General features: G+C 39.7%; 1 protein-coding gene across 6 annotated transcripts in view; it reads right to left on the reverse strand.

The window, feature by feature from the left end:
• Positions 1–13,606, reverse strand: part of LOC126914338 (paired box protein Pax-8) — a 196,559-nt gene that overhangs the window by 140,485 nt on the left and 42,468 nt on the right. For 5 of the 6 annotated variants that reach the window (XM_050718133.1, XM_050718132.1, XM_050718130.1 and 2 more), the window contains exon 2: positions 5,274–5,579. In XM_050718133.1, coding sequence (XP_050574090.1) covers positions 5,274–5,475 — 202 coding nt within the window. In that variant the 5' untranslated portion in view covers positions 5,476–5,579. The remainder of the gene's footprint in view (positions 1–5,273; positions 5,580–13,606) is intronic. The other variant, XM_050718131.1, reaches the window with a different exon arrangement.

A 13,606-nucleotide genomic window follows, 5' to 3' on the forward strand; every position in this document is an offset into this window, starting at 1 on the left:
ATAAAATAAGGAAATCGGTGGATTCCCGATCGAGACATTGAATTATGGTCTTTGTCCGTCACTATCGAGACGATCTTCCAACATGGCGCTCATCATTGGCCGCAAAGACGAACGATATCGATCTCCGACGATCGAGATATAGGTACAATGGCCCGAGGTGGTCCCGCATGATCAATTTAATTCGAATAGCTGAGACGTCGCTCAGCGTGAGACGACAAATATTTAGAATTGCATCAACAATGTTTTCGTGCTTTGATTAACGTTAACGTCAGCGAATGCAATTAGTATCAGCCGCGATACGATTGTCTGATAAATCGATTCGCTGATGAGAACGGATCACGAACGGCGATTATTGTCGTTTAAACACATAAGCGATCGATCACACCGCTACAACGTCCAGAGCAACTGATGTTACAGCTTAGACGTTATTAAAATTCATTTAACCATTTTATTTCCTACCGTCTATGTAAATTTTCCTGTTTCAACAAAATAATTGCGACTCGTACTATTAAATCGATGAAATGAGAAGCGGTATATGTAAAAAAATTACGTTAATGAATCATGCTATTCACGCTTGAATACATAAAATGTGGAATAGCAACGAAGTTATGTTTCCTTGTAACCAACAAGAATGTCGAGGCGACAATTACAATTCTAAAAGAGAAAGATAAGATGAAATCGTCGTTCCAAAGACATCTCCAAATTAACATACTCCAATAGGATCACGAATCTCGACGAATCTCTAGAAATAGAAATCTCTCTGAAATCATTTTCATAAAGCCCTAAATAAGCTCTCTCACGATCAACAAGAAGAATAATAGTCCAAGCAATCGAATGGCATATCAACGCGACAATTATATCCATGCAAGAAAAGAACACGGAAACGATGATTGTGAAATAGGAACAAAGTTGATGGCGAGTAGACTCGCGAGTGCCACACGCGCGTGTGGTCTCCGAACTGATCCCGGCCCTCTCTGTCAAATACTTGATATCATTAGATTTAACGACCCCTCCTGGATGCCTCTTTTCCTCCGTTCCCTCCCCCGTACAGGGCCGTTCACCACGGGCCATGCCGCGTTAGCGGCTGCTGCCACGGCGGCAGCCTTTCATCTTCCTTAACCAGCGCCACTCTCTTCAGCGTCCGGAACGACTATATACGTGTACGCGACTCGACCACGACGAGAGTCCACCAAGCGACGGCTGGTTCCGGAGAACTACTGCTTCACCGTGCTCTTTGTGAGCGCATTTGCGCGTCTATACAGGGTGGTTTCGTCGAAGAGATCCTCTAGCTCGTCGATATTTCGTCGTTAACGATAGAAACAAACACGGATCGATATTCTTTTTCGGTATGTTCGGTGAAATTGGAACTATCAAAGTGGTTGAAAGTATTCGTGATTTTTCGTGGTAATTTGATAGATTTATAATAATACTTTTCGTGTAATTTTTGATTTGACGTTTGTGATACAGGTTTTATGTTCTACTTGATAATAGATAGTTCTCTTTTTATGTGTTAGAAATAGCCATTTGATTTCTTAAAGAAGCGTGTGTAATTTATTTTAAGCAAAGTAGAAATAACAATATTTCCTTTTAAGTGAATAATTTGGGATAATAGTACTTGTCAGTGGAAATAATAACTTTGACTGATTCATTAATCATCAGAATGATTCGCCTAGACTTTTTACGCCTGAAAATTTGTCGAAAATTCTTGGAAGGATGACAATTATAGAAGAAGAATAATAGTATGGTAATTAGAGGTATTTCATGGTTACACGTCGATTCGGCTGGGAAGAAAATGTGGAAGAGCCAACAGCACGTAATACTTTGTCGCGTCATATTTAACATACAGAGTCTATTTCATAAATTAAAAACATTTGAAAACGAAATACAAGGGAAATCATAACAGGACAAACTAACAAGAATAAAAAATAGCAGTAATAAAATAGCAAATGTTCTACATGCTATCTGTCATTAATGGAATTGCTTAAGTGTTGGCAACGTATCCAAAAAACAAACTAAATGTTAAAGAACAAAGGAAGATATGTATATAATCATTCACAAGAATCAATGATCCCATTTTACTCGTCCGAATTACCAACAGCTGCGAGACAACTTCTCAATGACTATTCCCATGAGTCACGCGTTATCGAACGAATTTTTCATGGCGAAGTAGGTGAACCAGACGCGACAAGCACACCGTGTATACGTATACGTGTGCTCGAAAAGATCGTTGCCGTGGAACTCGGAGCAACTTCAGCTAACTCGATTGTTCCGTTCGGAACAAGGAGGCCTTTCACGCGGCTCTTGTTCTGGCGGTCTTTGATGAAGGATCGGCACGTATCGCCCGGGCTCGATGTCCCGCGAGGATAAGATTCAATTAAGTCGATATCGATGCGGGGATAAGCAACCCCGGATAACAGGCTCCTTTACGTAGCAGCGTGTCATTACGGTTTAATGAAGAGATTTTAGAGGAATCGCTGTTTCTGCTCTAGAAAACGACAAATCTTTTGCTATAATTGTAGATGACGGTGGATGAGGAAAAGGAGATTAGATATCTTGAGGAGATTTATTTCAAATTTAGTTTCTGGAAAATTTCCACTTTTTCTTTCTATCAGCCATGGGATTATCGTACAGTAATAAAAAAAAAATGTAGCCATTAGCGACCACTACATAGGTTACGATTACGTTGAAAAATTGGATTTTGTTGCAGAAGATTAAGTCTTTTAAGAAGGAAATTTATTTAATATATATATGTTTATACATATTGTTTGTAATTATTAAGAGACTGCTTCTGATATTTGATGATTTATAGAGCGAATGAAAGAGAGTTTTGAATTGGTAATTGTACATGAACCATTTAGAAATTATATCGATCCTTCCCACCTCTAAATTAATTTGCTATTATATATGACGTGACCTCACAATAAATACGCTTATAGAACAAGTCTTCTGTGTTTTAGGAATTGAACATTAGTATTGTACCTATATAAATAATTGTCACGTTTCTCTACTTATCGATTCAGATAATCCATCGACACAAGTTCCTAGCGACTAATCGTAAAGAAACAGGCGCAAAGTCTCCGTGAATTTTACATAGATTTAGCACGAATGAGAACAGAAACATTTGTTAGCCGAAAATTACGAGTCCTACCGGGAAGATTGCAGGGCTTCGCCGAACAGAAAACTTAAATCTCATCAGGATGAAAAAAAAACGCGTATCAAAACCGTCCCTTTGCCAGTCGCGAAATTAATAAATCCATAAACCTGAACGCGGCAATTTTCCTCGACAGACGATCAGCCTCTATCGAGCAGGACAATTGCGCCGTAAATCATCTCTGGTATCGGGCTAATTGACAAATAAATCGCGTCCGAAAGTGGATCCATTCGTCTTCCACGAAGACGTATAACGTCGATCGTAAAATCTCCTCCTCTTATACCGCTCAGAGAGCGCCGTGCACAGAGACTCGTCCACGTAAACTGGGAACAAGGTCGATTTTCTGCGGGGAAAGAGTTATTCCCGCGGCACACGATCGAACGTATTCCTGAATTCCAAGTTGACTCAGCGAACACGGTGCACCGTCATCGCGAAAGATCGTGCTGGAAGAGCAACGTGGACGAAGATTTATCGTGGCTTTCCGCGAAGCACGTGCCCCCAGCTTTTTGCCTGCTACAACATTCCTATTGACTTGGAATCAAGCGAAAAATATGACCGCGTTATTAGCTGTCGCTACGTCGCGATCGAAAGTAAAAAGCTTGAAAGTGCCTATTCGATCGAATAGCGCTGTTGACCCGTGCCCGCGAATTATTGTATGACGTTTCTTACATACTATGTTGCTGTTTGCTTTTTATCGTACATGATCACACAGCATCGAATGAAGTTTTTATTATCTCTTTATCGTCTTTTACGTGAATGTCAGAAACATTTGTTAGCCAAAATTACGAGTTCTCCGGGATGATTACAGAGCTTTGCCGAACAGAGATCTTAAATCTCATCGTGACTTTTTATTTGTTGTACAATATTCTGAAGAAATTTTAATTGGGCAATAATATCTATCTATAAAATTTTCCTATTATATTTCCAATGTCCAATGATGCTTTTTGCTGATTGCTTTTTATTCATACGTATTCATATTCAATCCAGTTTTCGCTGTAATAAGAATAATCTTACTCCTTCCAAACGATAAAACACGGTTTTTGCACGATTTTTAATTATAGCGTCCACGCGTTCGCAAATTTGGAAAGTTTCTCAATGGGGTAGCTATTTTGAAAGTTGGTAAGTTCGAGAAATAGACTTCTCCTTACGTGAAACTGTTGGAACATCGAAGGATAAAATGCAATAAGAAAAACGTATTACAAAATGAAATTGCATGCCTTCATTATCAGAACACAAATTTCTACGATAAAGTTATCCTCATATTTATGAGATTCAAGTTAGAGGAAAGTGCATATACGTACATGTATACCGAACGTTTAAGTCGATCTTAAATATAAATTTACCTGCGTATGGAAAAATACTTGGATAAAATAGTGGAAGTTGTGGCAAAGAGCAGAAGAAATTTAGATTGCAACGTAGTAGAAGAAAGAACAAGTTGTAGGGAAAGGAATGTGAGGAATGTCCAGAAGTGTGTTGATACACAGAGGCAGGCGAAGAACCAGTATACAAGTGTCGGCATCACCCGTGGCTCGTTTTTATAGGGTGGACGTCGACTCGACAACGCGGACAAGAAGAAGACCAATTACCGTGATGAAACATTAACCTGGCGACTTGCACGTCGTACCCAAACTCGTTTGTCCCGCTAATCGACGAATGAAATTGTCATGAACTCATCTATATCGATTTTATTGAAGGACTAATGCTCAACAAGAAGAAATTTATTCGTACAAGTTCTATCAGAGTCCCAAAAAATGTGACAGATTCATGAGCCATACGTATATTAAATTATATTTAAAATTAATGAGAAGTAAAATCGCAAGAAGTTGTCTTCGTCTTATGAAATTCCGTTTCGTGAATTCTATAAAAAAAATTATAATATATATAATAAAAATGTTTTATTAAAAAAAAAATGTTTGACGCAGAAAATAATTGAATATACTTACAATTAATTAAAACTAGAAACGCAGAAAAGTGTCTTCATCTAATAGTAACATTATATGAAGAAAGGATTGAATATTTTTAAAATAATATTTTCGAGTTTGAAATCAAGTTGAACACTTTCCTACGTTATTCTTATAGTAAATAAAAAATGGGGGACATGGATTCGAAAGAAGAAACATACGTTTTTTCTTGGAGTCCTCGTGCATACCTCCGGGTGTTGCAGCTCCGTGATTATGGTGGTGGAGGGCCAGGGGATCCTGAGGATGCGGATGAATGGCGGTCAGAGCACTTCCGGCTGGGTCACCTGGGTTGACCCCGACCCCGACCCCCAGGTGAAGAGCACCATGCTGCGTCGTATGTGCCGGAAGCTCCATGCTGATCATAGCACGCCACCCTCCTTCCGACCCTCGTCTTCCGCCACCCTCCTCCGCCTCGGACAACACCCCGTCGATTTGGACGAGGCGTCTGTTCAACCCCTCGTCTCCTTCTAAAACATATTCAACACCCAATTACGTTAAACTTGCCATTTGTATCAAACAGAATTAATTAATGAAAGGGGAATTACAAAAATATTATATTTAATAAAATTTATAATCTAATCCATTTTTAATTAAAAATTTTAAGCACGCAAAGTAAGGTAAATAATAAATAGCGTTTATTAACTATATAAAGAATTGTTTTTTTAAGTTAGTATACGACGAAAATAGCAAATTAATAAATTGCATGGTCGAAATAAATTTTTATTAAGAATATTATGTAGTAAAAGATTTTTTAACTCGATAATTTTGGAAATAATTTGCGTTTAATAGAGTAACGAAGTTGCCTTTTTTTCTTTTGAATTGCCACGCAAGGAGAGTTATGAATCAATAACATACACATTCGAAACATAATATACTTGTATTTTGAATTTTAAAACACGTAAACACAACCTTCGATATCCTTCTGCGTAGTGTGTCTATCCCACCCCAAAAATTTTCGAACGACAAGGGCAGTCACGCTCGAGCTCGCGTACACGAAGCTTCGTGTCTGTAAATGTTAACTGCGCGATTCTGATTAAGTAATTTTTGATTCAGTGATGTGTTCCAAAGAAGATATGGGAGTGGATGCTGACGCTACGACCTTGGCGGAAACATCCAACGTCACGATGACGGGTAGTTTTCTACACTGGTGAGTTCTTCTATTAATATTTATTATTCTTGCGATTTTTGCCATCTCTGTGACTCCATATGGTCACTAGATCCTTTTATAATACTGCGTGGTCACCGTTTCATTGCGTATTTTTAAACTTTACTTTCGATATTTACAAATTATCAGTGCAATAATCATTAAGAAATCTACGAATATTCCCTTTAATACTATAAATCAGTTATAAATTTCATAATCAGAGGCAGGATTGAGCTCGAAATAATTTACAACGATATCGTTTTATTGTTTCCTCTTTGTCATATTTCCTTATAATCCTTGAATACAATTTCCCTTACATGAATACATTACAAAATTTCGAAGTAACCATACGCATAAGCTAATTAACAAATTCCGTAACTTCAAAAATCCTCGTGTAAATGCAATATACGTAGAGCAATAGCAGAAGGTAAACAAATACATAAACGATTCTAAGGAAAGAAAGCAAAACAGACACAACGTGCTATTCTAAAAATTCGAAACCTTAAGTTAGCTCTCGTTGGAAACCTCCAATAGGATCTTCATCGATCCACGTTTTAGCTGCTCAACCAACATGCTTCGTCCGTTCAGCCATTCAAATGACGAGCAACAAAACAAATTCCTGACGAACAAAGACTTCTCGAACGCGAACGCAAGAAGCTTCTCCCCCATGAAAAATCAACTCCCTACCGCGTTTTCTTTCCGCCGTGTCGGTTAGTCGCGCCACAGGTGCACGGAGCTCCCCCCGTCACCCCCCTTTCAAGAAAATGGTAACACAGTTTCGATCTGAAGGTAGTTCTCGCGTCTTTTCCCGCGCAAGAATACCGTAGACAATGGCGGGCCGTGTCTAGCATCGTCGCGGGCGTTGCAAAGAGGGAGAGGAGAGTGGCAGAAAAATGAAGCGGCGGCGGTCGAGCCGCGCTCGAATCGCCTTTGCCACGCTTTTTACGCCCGCGGTCGACGATTTCCTCGCTCTTCTCCGCGTAATGGCCCGGCAGGCCTCTGCTTTTTTGCTTATTACGGGCCCGAGAAGGCCGCCGCCTGCGAGGGCTTAAGCCACCGCTGATTCCCCGGATGAATGAAAGGATGAATGGAGGTGTCCGTTTCGGCCGATACTCTGGCCGGATCGCCGACCTAGATGCCAAGCAGTGGACGCTTAGCCGCTCCGTATTTCGGTTCCACCGTGGTAGAATTGCTTTTCTTGCGACCTCCGTGCTCGGAGGAAGTTGAAATGATTCGATTGTTTCAGGGTGTAAATTGAATTTTTGGTTCGTTGGTGGCCATTCGATTGGCCAACGAAATCCGATTTTTCGTTAAACTTGCTCCTGATGAGGTTTTTAATATTCCAGGGAATGGAAATTTTATGGAATTTTAGTTTTTAGACTATCGATCGAATGTTTCGTTTCGTTCGTGTTTGCAATCGTTGAATTCACTATAAACGTTTTTATTCCTCTAGACGTTCTTTAATTGCAACTACGTTTCTAGCGTTCGAAGAAAAAGAAAGTTTGTGGGAGATGGGTTATAGACACTACTCGTATTCTATCGTGACGACTAATCATCACAGATATCTATATTGTCTATCTTCCATAGAGTCACAAGACTACGGATGCAAATTTATATTTGTATACATTTGTCATGTTTTACAAATTGTATCCTCAATTAAAAACTTTGTTTCTTGTAGAATGTTGCCTTTGAATTTCTCAAATGACATCCAAGAACGCGATCGAGTCAATCAAAAAGAAGTCGTCATTACGTTAAAACATCTAGAATATACTTTTCATTTCAATGGTATTCCAGATCATTTTCATTGTCCGGCTAGATTATCGTAATCGCGTTGGTGTTCCGACGATACAACAGTGAAAGGCGGCGTTTATTTACTCTACTTTTCTAGGCCATTGCAAATACTATTCTAAAACTTCGTCAGAGTCAAGTTACGTGGCAAACAGAGAAGTATCCGCTTATAACAGAAAATAATTCCCGTATTTGCTTTAGAACCGATTCGTAGAACTCGAGGATTCTCGGGGCAGCGATACTCTGGCGGCGTATTAATAAACGTACGGTAGAATCAGTAGCTATAAAGACGAGAATATCTCTCGTTCCCGCGGTTAGAATTGCTCCGAAGAATCGCGTAAAATCTTCCCGAGCTGGCTACGTTGGACTAGCCAATTGTCATTGGTTGTTCGCCGGTCATCCGTGAAATTCCAAACAGCACCCGTGTTCCGCAATTTTCGCAAGGTATCTGTGAATCTTTTTGTGCGTGGGAGTAAGATCTGAGAACCATTTGAAGTATCAAATTCTCGTCGTTTGTTTTTTATTTGTAATTGAACAATCAAATATTGAACTGTTATGGACACTTGTAAGGTGGACATTTTTATTGAATTTTGTTTTCAACGATAAAGAATGGAGAAAGAAAGAAAGACCGCTGAACGTGATAAGAATGAGAAGGCACGTTCATAAATGTTTACAATCCCCTCTTTTTTGAAGCAGAATTTTTAGTTTCAAAAAGCTTTTCGGATCGCGAAGGATTGGTTAAAATTTGGAATAATTTTTCGTATCTCACGACAGATACAGTTTTAATTAATATCTGGAGTAATATTTTATTTTTAATGATCAACATCTGCATCTTGATATTTGAGATGTTTAAAGTGATATTTAAAGTATCCTATAAATAAATTATCTGCGAAAACTTTGTCCTGTTTGATACAGAATTCCTTGTAAAGAGAAACCTGGAATTCCCTTTAAAAGCCCTAAGTTTAAATACTCTAAATAGAATCACATAGATATTATGAACAATGTCTGAACAATTTCATATTAAATTCAATCCCATTCAGATCCCTCTCGAAATAGCGACAAGAGAGCGCGCACCCAACACCTATTCGAATCTCAGGTAACCAGAGAAACTCGCCTAGTTCTATAGCTGTCTAAACCTGAGAAAACCGACGATCATCTCGTCGTTTCCGCGCCGAAAAAACTATCGGACGGCTAACGTCGGAACGACAGGGCTTCCCGCCGTTGGGCAAAGAAACTGCAACGTTTGCACCGGGGGTAAGCAAAAAAGGCAGGAACTTATCGGAAATGAGGACGGGTGAGAGGGGAAGGATGATTGTTTAGCTGGTAGGCAATCGGGATAACCTTCTGGTCCGCGGCGTGGTTTCGAACAAGGGGGGCTCGTGCTGGTCGCCTAATGGACGTTGGAATGTAGCTAGAACGCCGAGTAAACGTCGGGTAAAAGCCCAGACGATCGTTGAGAGGGAAAGAGAGAGAGGAAGTCTCCACGGTCAGAAACGGCCTTAACTAAAGCCAAAGTGGGTGAACGTCGGACGGGCAAAGTGCGCGTAAAGACCAGGCTCGTTCGTTGGAGGAGACGTTCCCGTTTTCCCTGTTGCGAGAACCGTGGGAGTCCGGCTGTGTGTACGCACTCGCTAAAACCATTGTTTATGGCAGCCCCGAACGGCCGCGCACCTCGCTAACTAGCCCCTCTCTTTAGACAGCGAGCCTCTAACTGTCGGAACTCGCCGGGACTGCTACGAGTCAACAACCAGAGAATTGTGTTTGCGTAGGAAAAGAAGCCTCGCGTGCGGTCACTATCTAGAAGGAGGTTGTGGAAGGTTTCTAGGATGCGTTTCGCAAATGGGTTATTCCGTAAAAGAATTTGGTCGCGTACTACAATAGGACTGCAACCAGCCAACGACAGGAGAATCCTGCCAGAGAGTTTGCATAGAGAAAGAAGCTTCGCGTGTGGTCACTATCGAAGGCAAGGTTGTGAAACATTTCTGCACTGGGTTTCGTAGATGGGTTCTTCCGTGAAAATATTACGTTCCACTAGGACTGCTAAGATTACCAAGATTGCTATATGCCAATAACCGATCGTGTTTGCATAGAACAAGAAGCTTCGCGTGCGGTCACTATCTAGGAAAAGGTTGTACGACATTTCTTGACTGGGTTTCACAGATGGGTTACTTTATGAAAGAATTTGGTCGCATACTAACGTACATAGAACCGCAACCAACAAACAACGAAAGAATCGCGTCTACGCAAGGAAGGAAGCGTTGCGCGTGGTTGTTATTTACAAGGAAGTTGTAGGAGGTTTCTAAGCTTGGTTTCACAGATAGTTTGTCCAAGTAAAAGTTTGGATACGTTAATCGATTTTTTAGGAAGAATTGCACGTTTCTAATGTGGTTTGTGACGAATGATGAGAAGTTAGGATTACTCGCGAAACTGTGCTTGGTTACTGTTAGGTTACAGGATAAGTTTGGGTTAATGGAATAATTAAGTAAGGACTCCTGAGTTTTATAGCTGGAATGGATATCGAAAATGTATTGTTAGTTAAACAAGCATACTCATATTTAACGAAGAATGTTATATGAATGAAATAGTTAAATGATATTTATGGTACTAGACACGATCGGAAAATTTACTTGTATAAGCGAAATGGTTAAATAAATACTTTTAAGAGTTGTATTGTATAGAACCACCATAGAAATGTATTTATAAAAAGGAATAGTTTGCATTGAATTCCCGGTATAGTCTAGTGATTATGAATTAAAAATTTACGCAGTTACAGATATCGAAACACTTAATCGTATTACAAATTTCACCTGATCGTATCGATTAGAAACCAGCTTCATCTCACAGCGCCTCGTAAAGCGAAAGAATTTCTCATATAGAGTCTCGGACATTCAGCGTACTTAATAAACCCTCGAATTCCACGGTAAGAAACAAGAAGCAGCACATACCAACCAGGCCTATTCAACCTATACGAACAACTAACTAGAACCTGTAACGCTTAATATTCCACCATGAACAATATTAAAAACAGATCGACCTGGCCGGACCGGTAGAGGAAAAGATGGCCGTATTAACCGACGCCCGATTTCCGGCTTTACGATCGAACTGGCTAACGTGAGAAAGAATGCAACACGGAAGTTACAGAATCCTCGTGGAACGCTTTGCCATATAGATCATCGCTGGAATACCAGAGATTCCACTGGCCGATTCGAATAAATTAATAAACATGACCGACGAACCATAGTATAAGGGAAAAAAATAATCCAGGCGTCGATATAGAGTCTACCGAACCTCGAAATCCCATGGGATACGTTCCAGAAGCGATGAATACTTTCCAGAATCCCATTTTCGATCCCAAACGTCGAACGTTCTTTTATGGGTTCCACTGGTTGCATAATGTATAGGCGTTTTCGCGTGAGACTCGCCACAGTTCTCCCTTTCGACTCTTCAGCTTTTGCTTTGCAATCGGTTCAAAACGTGCTTCTACATTGGTGTACCGCGAACAGGCAAGGTATGGATCCATTGTGAAACGTTCAGGGTACTCGGGCAATTTCTTGATGCATATTGTCACGCGTTGTTAAGCGCCGAGAGCACCGCCATTACCGCCAGTCAAGGAGGATCGAGCTGCCGGCGAAGAAAGATGAGCAGGAAGAAAGGTAGCGTTCAGACGACTACTACCGGTGGCTAAGGCTATCCAGTGGCTGACTAGTTAAGCTGCCAACATCGCCTTCCACTATTTACTGTTTACGTAAGCGCGCGATCATCGCCGCTGTTCTCCTGGAAATTCGAGAGATACTTCCTTTACGCTCTCTGGCTCTCTTCGACGTTAGGAAGGATGAAGGTGGAGCGATTGAGAGATTTTGAAAGTTAGAAGGTTACATTTTTGGACGAAGAGTGGGCGAATAAAAAATATTAGCTTCCTCTTTATCATGTGGGTGATGCACATAACCGTTTCGAATGATAACTTCGTTATCAGTGCAGTTAGAGAAAATTATCGAAGGTAGAAGATGAACAGCTCAAAAAGTATCACATTTATAGAACGATACTTTTTAATATCTATAATGTTACATGTACTTCCAACAACTACATTTTTTTCCTTTTGTTGATAGAAATGGTTCTTTTGCATAAATCGAATCCTCTCGTTATTCTACGTATCTCACTTTTACATTTTACTAATTAGTACATCAAAAGATATTTTAACTTCAACTCGCGTATTACTCGGATGAAACACAAGGAACATCATAATTTCTCAACTGCAGCTTTATGAAGCCTTAATCGACGGATGAACGGGTCTACCACGATTATTTGCACTAACGATGGGGTAGCGAATTACGATCGAAGAATTGAATAATTCATAAAGATCGAAGAATTCACGAACTCGTTCGTCCTTATCATCAATGTTCGCTAGTTGAGACGATGGTCGTGGGCATATCAAGGCGACGATGATCGCGCGACACTCGATGGCCCACATGAATATTCAGTCGAGGCGTAGCCTGCTCGTCGACGTAATCTACGAGCGTGCGAGGTATTAGCATCGGCGTTCGGTCGAGCTTTCATCAAACAAAAAGATCACTGTGGTTGCTCATTAGCCTCATTACCCGTACTTGGCCACAGCGACGACGCACGTGGTGCAGGTACACCAGCAATTCACAAACGCATATATCTACATTAATAGCGAGGTACAGTGACCAACGTGAACCGAACACGAATCTGTAGCTGCCGATCGTTCTTCGAGATCGAAAGTTTGAGAATTTATGTAGTTATAACGTAACTGTTAAATTACATGAGTTTATAGGAACTTGCTTTACAGTCTTGAATTGCGATTGGATTATTATGAGACTGCATAATGTGTAAAAACAGAATAGATGAAACGAGGTACTTCATTTAGATTCTATTTTCTTGGGTGTGCTCATAAAACGTGAATTCACATAAATATTATCAATTCAATATCATGATTAATTATTTATAGGTCTAATGTGTTTCATACTAGTTAGAAGTTCAATATTTTTTTTTAAGTCTAGTAACAATTTTAAAATTAAATGTGTAGGTTTTGAAAAACCATTGGCAAGTAGGATTTTTGTCTATACTTCGTTAAAATTGCAGTAGTTGTTTGAGAATGTTTACTATTATAGTAACTGCATTGGAATAAAATATCTATCACAGAATAGTTTCCATTAATTGTTACCATTGTTTTCGCACATACTAAATCTAATCTCTTAATCGCGCAAAACCTACAATGCGCAACTGTGGAAAAAGGCAATAAATGCAAAAACGTGTAAAGACTGTGTTCATTCTAAGAATCCAAACAAGTGTAAGACGAATAATTTCTTTGAATAATTGCAACTACTTAACTAACATTATATTTGAATAAGATATAAATTCTGCTAAAGTTGCTGGATATACTTACCACCCTTGAACAACTTATAATAATCACAGCAAGAAAATTAGTAACTATATCGTAAGCTATCAACGTTTAAAATGCTAATAGCTAAATCTATCAAAATTGATGATCCACGAATTGGTTATTTAACGAATATTGCCTCCTTCACAACCCATAAATCTAAA

The sequence above is a fragment of the Bombus affinis genome, chromosome 3 (assembly GCF_024516045.1).
Source record: "Bombus affinis isolate iyBomAffi1 chromosome 3, iyBomAffi1.2, whole genome shotgun sequence".
Classification (NCBI taxonomy): Eukaryota; Metazoa; Arthropoda; class Insecta; order Hymenoptera; family Apidae; genus Bombus; species Bombus affinis.